The 14,368-nt window shown below is 27.7% G+C and overlaps 1 protein-coding gene across 3 annotated transcripts; it reads right to left on the reverse strand.

Moving 5' to 3' along the window:
* Window positions 1–2,374: 2,374 nt before the first annotated feature.
* On the reverse strand, window positions 2,375–10,145 carry LOC145835269 (structural maintenance of chromosomes protein 6-like). 3 transcript variants are annotated; one of them, XM_082942839.1, is made up of 4 exons: window positions 7,920–10,145; window positions 5,838–6,443; window positions 3,299–3,574; window positions 2,375–2,984 (listed from the first exon to the last, which is right to left on the reverse strand). In XM_082942839.1, the coding sequence occupies exons 1-4, from the start codon at window positions 10,047–10,049 to the stop codon at window positions 2,772–2,774; spliced, it is 3,225 nt and encodes a 1,074-aa protein (XP_082798965.1). In that variant the 5' UTR covers window positions 10,050–10,145; the 3' UTR covers window positions 2,375–2,771. The 3 variants fall into 3 exon arrangements, with proteins under 3 accessions (XP_082798965.1, XP_082798966.1, XP_082798967.1); XM_082942840.1 differs by having other exon boundaries at window positions 2,865–2,964; XM_082942841.1 differs by lacking the exon at window positions 2,375–2,984 and having other exon boundaries at window positions 3,305–3,483.
* Window positions 10,146–14,368: the final 4,223 nt, after the last annotated feature.

The following is a 14,368-nucleotide window of genomic DNA, read 5'->3' on the forward strand; positions in this document are numbered from 1 at the left end:
TGTTTTTTAGGGTTTTTTGTTCAAAATTCCAGGTTTTTTTAAACGTCTTAAATTCCACGTTAAATTTTGGTAAAATTGCCTATTGCAGGTATTTTAGCAATTCTGGAAGTTTTAAACTAAAATTTTTTTAGTGGTTTTTGTTCGAAACTCAAAAAATTTCCCAAAAATCCAGGAGTCTTTTGCCTAAATTTTTAAATTCCAGGTTTTTTGTCAACCCTCATACAAAGCAGCTCCGCACATTCTTAAGACTTCTCACGTGTCATCACTTATGTAGACCGATCAAAAATTTTTACTTAAAACAAGCACAAAAATTTCATATTTTTCAAATAGTTTATTTGGGCTTAAAACTATTACTTTTTATAAATTCTGATCAAACGAGCGTAGACTATAATCTCACAGTAAGCTGACAATGTCTTAGACATTGAGATGTGAACAATTTACATGCGTCAATTTTCGGGCTTTAGCTTTAGTGCTTATGTAATTTAAAACGCTTGGCTGGACCTCAACAGCGTTTTGTAGCGACTATGCCTAGCTGATGTGTCCTAATATAGACGAAACGTATCGTAGGTTGTCTCGGATACTGTTGGTCGTGTGGTGAAGTTCATTATTTATTATTGATGGCGCTAAACATCTCAGATGAGTTAACATATAACCAGTAAATTACTTAAAGCTTTTACTTAAGTATTTATTTCTAGCCTATAATGTTTGTACATGAATCAGATAATAGCATTTTATAAGATCACGCGTCCGATAAAACAAATTACCGTCCCGATAACTGAAGTATTTTGCGGACTATCAAAATTTAGTATAAATTATTAGAAAAAGTACGTTCAACTCAAAGATGATTGAAAATATTTTCATAACTAGCATAACTGCTTACTCACGATAAAGTTAAACTTACACAAAATATATAGAATAAAAATTTATAAAAATTAATTTTAACAACCTGTAAGGGTTTAAGATATGTCACAGGCTTTATTGCTTAACTGGCCGGACCTGACCCGCAAGGCGTTGTTTAACAACACATTTACAAGCTAACTTGCAACCACAACGAAAAATTTAAATAATATATAATTCCTCCCAAAGTTATGTTGTTAATACTTTGGAAAACAACCACATTACACAAATGCTGTCCACAAGTACATTAAACTAAAACCATTTTAACGATAAGTTATAGAATACGTTTTAGTATATTAACTTGTAATTATTTTCGGTAGTCATATCAAGTCTGATTTATATTTTCAACTATTTGAAACCATAAAATGATCTAGTTTTATACTACAGTCGTCATGTAGTATCTGAGATTCATGTTGCGACTTCGCGTTACATACTGTGTAATAATATTGTTTAGTTTACTATTAAAGTTTTTGTTATACAGCGGTTCAACTTTCTTAGTAGTTCTATTTTTACATTTATATTTTATTTGAATACAATGCAAGTCTGAAGTTTGTTGTAAATTTTAATTTCTTATCATAATTGATCGGTCATAAATAAATTAGTTATTAAAATGAGAAAAAAAGAAGCAGCTTAAAAGAAATCTACGAATGATATTTATGTTGTAGGTAACTTTGCAGAGACTCTTGATCCTACGGCGAACCAAATTGGTATGCAAGTTGGATAACAAGCTATCAAAATGGCTACATACTAAAACTAGTTAATTTATTCATTTTTTTCCTAAAAATTGTACTGATGTGTTTTATCAACTATAGATATCATATTAAAATATTTTTTATCTTAGTTTTAAACAAAATGAACTTTTTGTATTTTTTTGATTTATTTCGTTATGTTTCTTTCGGTTTAAATGACTTAGGTTTTGATTAATAATAATAATTCTATTTCAGATTTAAAATATGAGAAAGAATTGACTTCTAAACTAAAATAAATGCAATTTGTGATTAACTAGCAAATGTATAATCTAGTTCATAATTTAGCTAATTAAATACAAAAATGTATGTTTATAGGAAAAAAAAATAGCTAGTCAAAGATTTCAGAATGACATACAGGTACTTAAAACAATTTTAAAACAGATAAAAAAGTTTTTAACTGAATAATATTTTCATAAATTACTAGTATTTTGTTATAAGTTTTATTTAACAAAAAAATTAAGGAATGTGCAAAAAAACGAATTTTTTTAATTTATAACGAATATGATTTATAAAACACTTAGAATGAAACAATTTAGGCATGTATTTTAGCAGCAAAATATAAAATACTTCGTTAATAAGTTTAGACTTACTAAACTGCTACTAAATATTTAACTACAACTTTTTTAAACAGTTTTATGAACGAACATAGTATGAAAGAATTCTTTTTTTTTGAAAATAATTTTGAAAGAAATTTTAACTGCCTACAAACTCAACATAAGCAAATTTAAAGCATCAAATATTTTAAAACATTTGAAAATCAGTGTGTTCTTTAAAAAGAAATTACATAGGTTATAATATAAAAAACACTTCTTTTACAATACTATTTTAAAATTCTACTGACTTATTTTTAGAGATCAAACACTTTATATGTTATTAAGCAGTATCATTGTTATACAAAAACATTCATTTGCTTCAGTACAAACTCCTTATAACATTATATCAAAATAAAAATTTGCTTTTGTAAACACTAATTCAGCAAAAAAGCTACAATAACTTTAAAAAAAAATCTATTATTTACTTGTATTAAAAAATTCTGATAACTAGTTTAACTTTCCTCACAAAAAAAAAATGCCTTTCTTTCACTTTCACTAAGTCAAAGTATTTTTAATTATCTTCACTGTTATGTTATTCTTTTACATCACCTCTCTCAGGTTCAGGCATTTTCCAAACAGTAGCTCCTTCAAGGTGATTACCTAGAGGATTTGGTGTAAGAAATATGAACTGCACTTGAGGTTGTCTCATTGCTTCATCAGTTAATAACTCCATAGCAATGCGCCTATTAGCCATATCCATGAAAACGTCAAACTCGTCCAAGCATCTGAATGGAGAAGCCATAACCTAAGTTATAAACTTAAAAATAAATTATTTATCTAACTTTATAACAGATATCCTACTCATTACTATTTAATCAAAACTATCATGATAATAACATAACAAATCTAGTTTAAGTATTAAAGTATTAAGATTTGATTATTTTAACAAACGTAATTAAGAGAGAATTTATATAAATTTATGAATAAGTATTTAATTTGATAATTACAAAAAAACAAGAGCTTTAAGTCTTAACTTTTGACTAATTACATTTTTTCACGTTATAGCTTTTAAACAGAAGCAAAAAATCAATACATGCCGTACAATGTAACTCAAAAAACCTTCCATAGTGAGCAAATAAAACAGACAGTTGAAAAAGACCTCTCACCGCCAGACAATGCCTTCATGTCTTCAGCACATCTTGTCGTATCGTTCTTTGGACTAACACGAATTTTAATTTTTTTGCTATCATGATCAAAAATCAATTTGCCATCCATGTTACGTTGGTTAAGCAGTATGTCAAAGTCTACAATACATTGAGTTGCCATTATTTTCTGCAACTTAGTAAAAGCAGCATCTCTTGTCTCAATGTAATCGTCAAACAACATAACCAACTCCTATGTAAAAGTATACAATTAAAACTTCAAACTTATTTTCACAAAAAGTCTGAAATTGTCAAATAAGACAAGCTATATTGGCCTGTTTTCTGAAAATTAATAAAGAAGAGCTAGGCTAGCATAGTTTAAAATCAATTAAGGCCATAGGGGGGGGTAGAAGCAATTTTTTGACCAAAAATAACATACAGACTTATATTATAGTAAATTTCATAATCTTTCAGATGCTTTTTTGAGATTTTAAAAATATTAAGTAACTTTTTTTTTATGACCGGTTATATAAAGGGTTGTCTTTATAAAGGGTATATAAAGGGTAACTTTAAAGCCGTTTTTCTCGAGTTTTTAAAAACGGACTTTAAAATCTATCTTCTCCTTCATTTTTCAAGCAATCTTCTTCAAATTTTCAGGAAATGTTCCTTACATTATGAGAAAAAAACGTTATTTGTGAATTTTAATGATTTTAAAAAATAAAAATTTTATGACAAAAAAAAAAAAAAAAAAAAGTGATTTTTTATCAAAAAATTTTTTTTTTTTTCAATAAAAAGGTATTTTTACTTGAAATTTTTTAAAGTCACAAATAACGTTTTTTTTTTTTATTGTATAAAGAATAGACTGTAAAAGTTTGAAGAAGATTGCTTAAAAAATGAAGGAGGAGATAGATTTTTAAATGCATTAGTCTTTTTTCGCCGTTTTAGTTTTTCCTTCCCCATAAGGAACCTGTTATGCGGCCCGACTTTGGCCGGTCATATCTCAAAAACTAATTCGAATTTTTAAAAACAGTAAAAAGCAACTTGAAGCTTAGTAAAAACTCTATAAAATAAGATCAACTTGTAAAAAACATGGCCTACCTCCCCCCCCCCCCCTATGGCCTTAACTTTAAACTATATTTTAATTAAAAATAATAAATGGTGGTGTTAAAGTATTAAGGCAGGGCTCAGAAAACTGCGGTCTGCAGGCCAAATTCAGTTCTCAAAGCAAAAATATGCAACCGTGCGGAGAAATTTTAGCTTTTGACATACTTTTTTAAAATAAGAAAAACAAAGTTGTTCTGGTAAAAGCTTACAATAAGATTCTTAATTTGATAATTACTAGTTATGTATAAATGCTTATTTTATAAAATTTTAGTTTAAAATAGTATTTTTATACTGATAACTACATTATTTATTTAAAAACTGCTGCCTCAAAAGATTTAGAAAAATTTTCTCTTTACAACCTCGACCCCAAGCACCTTTTTTTAGAAAAATAGACCTACGACTTACAAAAGAGTACAATCCCAGTATTAAGGGCTCAAGAAACTCAAGATATTATTCGAAATTAGATAAAACGCTTAAAGTAGAGATAGTCAATTTTTTAGTCCAAAAGAGTCTACTTAGGCCCAGTAAATAAAAAGAAAATAATATGAAATTTAAAAACCGTCTATAAATAAAATTGCAATTAATTAATCATTAAAACAAGCAAAAAATAATTTATTTTCAATCAATTTAATAATGTTTATATTTTTTTTACTTTTAAGCTAAATTTTATTGTATTTGCAAAAAATGTATTCAACTTTGTAGAAATTTTGTTTCTTAGACAAACGTATAGACTGCAACTTTTTCATTGTCAATTTTACAGAATATTAACATCACTTATAGCCTGTCTACTTTTTGAATTTTTATACTTCAAATACATTAAAATTCATTTAACAATTTTGAAACTCTCACATGCTGGATTATTAATTTCTTTAAAGGAGGAAGTTTTCTTAAATGAAAAAAATATGCATGTATTTTTTATTATTGCAGGTAAAAAATTAACTGTAAAAGATTATAAAAGAATTTAGAAAGTATATTTTTAATGAAACAGTTTTTTTTTTCATCTGTTTAGTTTTCACTTTAAATGAATTAATTATCGAACCTGTCAACTCTGATCCTTAAACTTTTAAAGTTACTTTTAACTTTTGAGTTAGAAATTTTCTACAAAAATTATGTGATAAATGGAAAAGAAAATAATAAAAATCAGATAAACTTGTAAAAAACTAGTGGTCCTCCTATTTAATTTGTAAAAAAAACAAAGAAAAATTTTTTTTTAACTTAAAAACAAGCTAGTTTTATTACAGCTTGTAGAAAAGCTCCTTAAGTTTAATAAATAGGTTATAAATAAATAGAAATGCAATTAATATATATATATCAGTTACTAATTAAACAAAATACTATGATAAACGAAGTTTTATTTCTTTTTAAACTCTTTAAACAGTATAAAGTGTTATTTTTAAATAAATAAAACTAACTTTGGAATTTCTAAGCTCATTTGTAACACCTTCAAATTTCTCCTTAGCTTGCTTAAATTCTCTAACAACAACCTCCCTCTTTCCATGCTGCCGCTCTGCGGTGTTAATTCGCTCTGTCACTTTTCCAATCATTTCTTCTACTTGTGAAGAGTTCCTCTTACTTCTAGGCCTTTGTTTACAAATTTGAGTAGCTTTTTCAGAATTTGAATGTATATTTTCTTTCAACTGTGTCATCTTTTTTTCCAAGCTAGCAATCGTTTTTTCATGTGCTTGAATTTTTGTCCTGCAAAAGCCTTGCTTTGTTTTGTACTTGTCAAATAGGTCGTTAAAAGAAGAAGTCTTTTGTGTCAATGATGTAATAGTAGCAACTACTTTGTCATATTCAACTTTTTTTTCATTAAAACTATCTTTGAATTCAACCACTTCACACTGAATTTCTTCCATACTTTTGTTTAAAACATTAATTTTATCCTCTATACCGTTAATATTAAGCTGCTTATTTTGAACCTCGTCTTCCAAATCCTTCCAGTCATAGCTTACAGGCTCTTCAACAGACTCCAACTTGGATATCTTCGTCCTAATGTTATTCAGTTTTTCATAACATGCCTGTGATAATTAATTTTAAATTATTGTTTTAGGTTTTTACTTTATGGTGTTAAAAAAAGGGAAAGAGTCTAAATTGCACAAAGATAAAATGGCACGAGGGGACTAAATTACACAAAAGCACAAAATTGCACGAGGTCAGAAAATTGCACGAGCACAATTTTTCACCAAGGGTCAATTTTGCACAAAGACATTTTTACACAAGAGTAAAAAAATTAAAAATAAACAGAAAAAAAACTTTAAAAAAAATTTATGACTAAAAAAGAAAAAAAAAGTTATTGACCAAGGGTAAGGGTTAGGGGTAACAGTTATAGTAAAAAAAAAAATTTAATTAAAAATATATTTTTTTTTAATATACAAAAATAAAATAACTTACCAACCGAGGTTAGGGGTAACAGTGATAGTAAAAAATACATTTAAAAAAAATAATTAATAAAAAAATTATCGCGTGCAAAATTTTCTGCTCGTGCAAAAGTGTCTTTGTGCAAAAGTGACCCTTCGTGCAAAAGTATCTTTGTGCAATTTTGTGCACTCGTGCAATTTTTTACGCTTGTGCAATTTGGACAGTTGCCCTAAAAAAAGGGCTTAATATTTATTCAAGATTAACCAATAAAAATAAAATTCAATTCTTATTGATTTAGACAAAGCATCGCACTGATTTAAACTTTTTTTTAATTATAACTAGTAATTTCTTTTGATATCATAAACTTAGATGTTATTTAAATCAGTGGTCTTCAAAGTATGCACCAGTGCACACAAAATTCATTTTGGGTTGCATGAATTGTAACATAAAAAATTATTTAAAATTTTGAAACTTACAATAGATATTCCAGAGTTTTTAATTAAAAGCAAAAAATAAAGGTTGTTTTTACAGATATATTTAAAGCCAAATTTAAAAACTACACTAGATATCAGAATAAATTTTTGAAAGTTACACTACATCAGGGTTTCCCAAACTGGGACAGAAAGTTAGGGGTCCTAAGGGGAAGCCATGAGGTCATAAATTTAAACTTACACTAGACATTCTGGAGTTGATGATGAAGAGCAAAAAAAAAGTCTTAATTAAGTGCTTTCAATGGTATTTTTGAAACTTATACAAGATATGAAGGAAAAAGTAGGAAATTTAGGGGGCAAAAAGGCCATAACTTGAAACTTACACTAGATATTCTGGAGTTGATGAAGAGCAAAAAAAGGTCTTATGCAATTTTTTGAGAAATCTTGTTGGAGTGGCTATAGCTTTGGGGGCCTTTTAAAAAAAGTTTGGGAAACCCTGCAATATGACGGAAAATTTTAAAATAATACTAGATATTTGCACATTGGGGTACACAGAGTTTTAATTTTGAAATTTAGGGTGCACAGATTTTGATAAGCTTGAAAAACACTGATTTAAATGACAATTCTTTAGATGCTTCAAATAATTAATTAGTTGTTTTGAATAAGAAAATAAAAAAAACATCTAAAATAAGCAAATTAACTTGCCTTTTTATCATTATTTAAGCTGTTAAGATTTTCTTGATATTTAGCAATATTTTGTCTAATTTCTTCCAAGCTTTTCCTCATGTTTAACTTATTATTTTCATTTTGTTTGATCCTTAACTCACAATCATTGATCCTTTGTTCAACACTAGCCCCCAAATACCTTGGTTTTTTTGATTTATCAAAGCAAGAGTAAAAACGACCAGGAAAAACTTGATCTCCACCAAGAGTAAAAGCCTTAAAAACATTCTTTGGTTTTTGATTATTCATGACTTCTATAGCTTTATCAATATCAGGAATGACTAATTGACTTTCTATATTTGCCCAGTCAATAAGAAAGTTTGCCACATTAGGATCTTCAATAGAAAGTAAGTTCAGAATACTTTTGTACTGACAATTTGGAGTAGACGTATTATAAACATTTTCTGAGTATTTGAAATTATAAATTGATATTCTGTTTTGATCAAAGGGGGAAAGATGGTTACTTCTTAGCTCATTTAGTACTTTCTCATCTTCTTGACTAAATACAATAAAACTATTTACATATCCTTTTACAGCTTGCTCAACTGCAAACACAAGATTTTTGTCCTTAACAGACAAATACCTGCCAATAGGACCTAAAGGTTTGCTCTTAAATCTTTTAGCTTTATAAGCTTGCTCAACGTATTGATCAAAATTAACCATGTTCGAACCATAAAGACTAAGCTTATTTTTCTTTGAGGATTGTAACCCTTTCAACTCTCTTGATATATTGACATTATCTTGTTCATAAGTTTGATATTGGTTAGTAAAGTTATCTTTTTGCTGATTTAGTTCTCTTTTACGAGGCTCAAGCTCCTTTAGTTTTTGGTTAAAATGTTCAATTTTTTGCAAAAGCTCATTTTCTTTACCTCTTTGAATTTTTAGTTGCTCTTGTGCATTGTTGTAAGCTGCAGTACTTTTCTCATTTCTTTCTAAAACTTTCATTTCCTCAATTCTTACTTGTAGGTTGTTAAGCTCTTTCAAAGCCTCTTCTTTTTCATTTTTAAGCTGTACTTTTTGAAAGTTGGCTTTACGATAGTTGTCTTTTGATTTTTTAAGCTGACTTTCTGCTTCCTTATACTCTGGTAGTATTTTCTTTTGGTCTTCTTTTACTTTAGCCACTTCAGATTTTACTAAATCAATTTGATTTTTTGCTTCCATTTCCTTTTCTTGCGTCCTTTTTAAAACTTTTTTAAATTTTCCAACCCGATCTGTCTCTCTAACATACTCCTCTTTAACAGGAACAAGCATTTCTTCAATTTCTTGAACATGAGACCAAGCCAGTTCTCCTTCAAGTTTTTCTTTTCTACTTCTAAGTTCAGATATACTAGCAAGTTTTTTGTAAGCTTCTTCTTTCTCCTGAACAACTCTATTTAGAAAAGGTAAAGCTCGTTCTTTAGTGGAAATAAATTCAGACTGTTTTTCCTTTTGCTCTTTAATAAAGTTATAATCAGTTTCAATTTGTTCTAACTGAGTTGTTTTAAGGAAAAACTTGTACTTATCAGCTTCACTTTTAGTGTGCAAAAAGTTTTTGCTAAGTTCTTGGTTGAGACATGTGAGAGGATTTTCAACTTGGATGTTCAACTGATCTAGCATTTTAATAATGTCTTCTCTTTTATTGGAAATTAGCTTGCCTGACTCTGTTTTAAGCCTATAAGTTGACAGTCCATCTATACTTATCTTTCTCTCAACCAAAATTCTTTTTCCAAAAATATCAGCTTCGTATCTATCATCACCATCGTTTCTTAAAGTTATTTTAATTGTTGCTGAACTGCAACCATATTTAATTAGGTTTTTAAAACTAGTTCCTCTACTAGTTGTAGCAGTTTTTCCACCTAGGCCAACTATCAATGCTGCTAAAATTGCACTTTTTCCACTACCATTACTACCTATAATAAAGTTTATGTTACTTCCAAACTTGACAGATAAATGAGCATGACACATAAAGTTTATTACTTGAATTTGGTCTATCATGCCAAATTTTTCTTTAAACTTTTGTTGTTCTAGTTCTTCAGCTCGGAGAGCCAGTGCTTCACTGATCTCTTCTTTTGTTATATCAGCTTTAACATTTTTTTCAAGTCTTTTTCTTTTTGCAGCAGGTTGTGAACTCATTTTGATGAGGTCAAGTTAGGTTAATTTTATCTCTAGTTGAAATTTTTAATATTGTAATCCAATAAATATTTTTTATTCTTTAAGTCAGATACTTTTCTTAATATACACACTAGAAAAAAACTTATTAATCATTTATTTAAATTTAAAAAAAGTGTTAAGATAGTACACACTACAAAGTTTTTATTTCTTAAATTAGTAAGCAGTGTTAATAATTAGTAAGTTTAATTAAAAAAATACACAACTAGTTTAATTACAGCTTATACACATTTCATTATAGTCCTGTCAACAAATATGTTTTATAAGGGAAAGAACGCTGAAAAATTAAAGTTAAAAAATGTTACACTTTTAATAAAACTATTAGAAAATTTGACAGAATAAAACACACCTTAAGCAAACAAATTAAGTGGTTAAAAATGTCTGGTAGCTATGACAAAACTCTGCAAGATGTTAACAACTTGTAAAAACTAAGGTAAAAAAGAATTAAAACTCAAGGGTTAGGGGGATTATCATTTTTTCACAATTCGCTCTTATTTTGTTGAGTTTTAATTAAGGCCATAGGGGGGGGGGTAAACCATGTTTTTTACAAGTTGATCTGATTTTAAAGAGTTTTTTCTAAGCTTCAAGATGCTTTTTATTGTTTTAAAAATACAATTTATTTTTTGAGATAAGACCAGTCAAAGTCAGGCCGCATAATAGGTTCCCTATGGTAATGGAAAACTAAAACAGCAAAAAAAGACTATTTTATTTAAAATCTATCTCCTCCTACATTTTTCAAGTAATCTTCTTCAAACCTTCACAGTCTAATCTTTATACAATAACAAAAAATGTTACTTTGGAATTTAAAAATTTTTTTGTAACTTTTAATTTTTGTGATAAACTTTTTTATTTTTTAAATTACTAAAATTCTAAAGTGAAGTTTTTTCCTTTTATTATAAGGAACGTTTCCTGAAAACTTGAAGAAGATTGCTTGAAAAATGAAGAAGTGAGATAGATTTTTAGTGATAGATTTTTCCGAGAAAATTGACCTCAAAAAATTTGCAGTCTAAACGTTTATATCACAAAATTTTTACAAAAAATTAAATATCTCAAAAGTTAAATGACTTTTTTTAATTCTATAAAAATTGGCTTGTAGTTTGTACTTCAAGCTTTCATATAAAAGCCAAAGTTAATTTTTGTAAAAAAAATGTTGAACCCCCCCTATGGCCTTAAGCTACAAGTTAATTTTTACAGATTTTTAAAATTCAAAATAACTTTTGAGATATAGCGGGTCAAAGTCAGAGACTACAATAGGTTTCTTATAGGAGGCTCAAACTAAGAAGGCAAAAAAAGACTATTTCACTAAAAATCTATCTTCTCCTACACTTTTTAATATAATTACTTGAAACTTTAAGGAAATGTTCCTTGCAATATTTTAAAATTTCTGTCAGAACAAAACTTCAAAAAATTAAAAAATTAAAACTTTATGACAGAAAAACAAAAATAAAACTGTTTTTTATTTAGGAAGAGAAGATAATTTTTTAGTGATTTCTAGTTAATATCTCAAAAATAAAAATTATTTTGAGTTTTAAAAATCTGTAAAAATTAACTTGTAGCTTGGTTAAAACTAAATAAAATAAGACTAAATTGTGAAAAAGGTGATTTTATAATTTATTCTGCTTAATTGTAGCTGCTACTTAAATTTTCAACAGCTAATTGTGGAATCACTTTGGTGGCAGTGATATCATAATTAGGTTATTGTTATTCTAGTTTTGTTCAGAATGTCAGTAGCACTTGCTTGGGGATTTGAGCTTCAGGATTTTTCCACACTATGTGGTTTTTCATGTTGAAATTTTAAGCTTGTGAGTGTTTGCCAAACAACTAAATAAAATAAGACTAAATTGTGAAAAAGGTGATTTTATAGTTTATTCTGCTTAATTGTAGTTGCTACTTAAATTTTCAACAGCTAATTGTGGAATCACTTTGGTGGCAGTGATATCATAATTAGGTTATTGTTATTCTAGTTTTGTTCAGAACGTCAGTAGCACTTGCTTGGGGATTTGAGCTTCAGGAGTTTTCCACACTATGTGTTTTTCATGTTGAAATTTTAAGCTTGTGAGTGTTTGCCAAACAACATGTCACCAGTGGTTTTTTCAATAAAGGTTTAGGATTAGTTTTTATTTTTATTTAGGTTAGTTAAAAATAAAAATTCTGCTTTATTTTGTGTTTATAGGTAGATTGTTTTTATTATTTAACTAAAACATAATTTTTTTAAATAAATTTAAAGATAGGGTAGGTGGAATAACACATGATGAGCTCAAAATCACTCACTTGACCTTCAGAAAATGATTATTGTTGCAGAGGGGAGAGTTAGTTCTTATGTTTTTTTATCTTAAAAAAAAATTTTATTGAAGAATTTTTTTTGAGTTTCTTTTTTTATATGAAAAAAAACTTGAATTTATTTATATTTAAACATGTTTTCAATTTTTAGCAATAGAATTTTTCTTGTAATGCAAAGAACATTTCCTGAAAATTTGGGGTCAATATGTCGAAAAATGTAGGAAAAGATAGATTTTTAGTGATTTTTTAAATTTCTGAGTAAACTGTCAGTAAAAACATTGTGGTCCATATGTTTGTAACAAAAAACTTTGACAAAAATGGCTGTGTATCAAAAGTTTCTTTTTTGTATATGTTAAACTGACTTGTAGTTTATATTAAAGTTCAAATATAAGAGACCATATTATACTTTGTTAAAAAAATCCTTTACCTCCTGATGCCCTTAAAAGCTTTATAATAATTAGCTATAAATAGTATTTTAGATATTTTTTTGTGGTTTTTTCAAACTATTTGTAAACAAATATTACTTAAATTTTAGTAGTTTTTGAACTTCATAGCTTCTGAAATACTTTAAGCAACTACTAAAAAAAGCTAGTTTAATTCTTTCCAACTATGAATACACCTAGTATTAATTACTAGTTAAGAAATTTTCTAGTCACTTGTGACCATCCTCATTTTAGCTGACTGTATATTTCATTGAAAATGGTGCACTACTGAGCAAAAGAAATAAAATCAAGTTTTGGACAATGTTTTTTTATAATTTTATCCTGTTTTTTAGTGTAAAGGAAACTCTATCTCAAATCTTAGAATTACCACACTTAAAGAGTATACTTGCTTTTACTAACTAACCTAATGTGATGCATTTTTATTTTAACTAGCATTTATTTATAACAGTTATATCACAGAATGTATAATAAATCTCAAGATATTTTGGATAAAAGCTGAACCTATTAATGTATAAACTTTACAAGGAACATAGGAAAAAGAATGACTTACTGTTAAAAGAACTTTTAAATAGTTAAAACACATGACTTTTTCTATATTTTAACAGTTTTATATTTTAATCAGTTGAATACAGACTAATTTAACATGAAAAAGTAAAGTCTGCTTTTTTCACAAATTTTTTTTATATGGAATAGTAAAAAGATAAACTTTTAACTTCAAAACTCAGTTTTTATACAATTAAAGGAATATTTAAATTAATATTTTGTCTCTTACACAATTTGATATCTTGGACAAACTTTAAACAATTTGTATTCAAGGAAATAACATACTTAAATATATTTTTCCAAGTTGTACCCAGAAACACAATTTTTAGGGTGACTGTACTTTGAAAAAGTCATCTGATGGGTAGGGTGCTAATGAAAGCATTTAAAACTCTACAAGTTAAACCTTGCAAGATCAAAACATGGTTGTCAACACATATATTGAATAAGGTTGTCAACACATTCTATTTGAATAAGGTGTTATATATAAGTAAAATAGAATTATTAAATGAATATGGGTGAGAGAGTTACTAGTACTGTGTTGAAAAGATTGATTGAGAATTTGACTTATTGCATAGAGAGTCAACTGATAAGCTTAGTAATCAAATGAAGGAAGTAAATGATAAATAAGCTGATCAAAAAAAAGTTATTGACTATTTGCAGCATTCACTTGACTTTCTATATTCTAAATTTGATGATATGAGGAAAGAGAATGTAAAAATCAAGGAGGATGTAAAAACAGTGAAATTGGAAAATGAGAGGTTGACTAAAAAGATTTTTGATATAGAGGAAAATGACAAGTTAGCAAACATTAAGCTGAATCAAATTGAAAACTGGATGAAAGGCAACAATGTTGAAATACAGGGTGTACCAGCTTGTGAAAATGAAAATGTTGAGATTGTTGCAATGAAGGTTTTGAAGAAAGTAGATCCAAGAATAGAGAGACATCAGTTAGGAAAAATTAGGCGCTTGAGGACCACAGATGCTGGAACCAACCTAGAGAAGAAGGAAGGAAAGAGA

Source organism: Thalia democratica, chromosome 4 (assembly GCF_965202585.1).
Source record: "Thalia democratica chromosome 4, ktThaDemo2.hap1.1, whole genome shotgun sequence".
In the NCBI taxonomy this organism is placed as follows: Eukaryota; Metazoa; Chordata; class Thaliacea; order Salpida; family Salpidae; genus Thalia; species Thalia democratica.

Excerpts from the sequence above, each read along its gene's own strand:
- LOC145835269 (XM_082942839.1), bottom strand. The coding sequence starts at position 10,049 with ATGAGTTCACAACCTGCTGCAAAAAGAAAAAGACTTGAAAAAAATGTT. Across the intron at positions 6,444-7,919 it reads GCTTAAATAATGATAAAAAG|GCATGTTATGAAAAACTGAA; the intron begins GCAAGTTAATTT and ends TAATTATCACAG. Across the intron at positions 2,985-3,298 it reads TTATTTGCTCACTATGGAAG|GTTATGGCTTCTCCATTCAG; the intron begins GTTTTTTGAGTT and ends TTTATAACTTAG.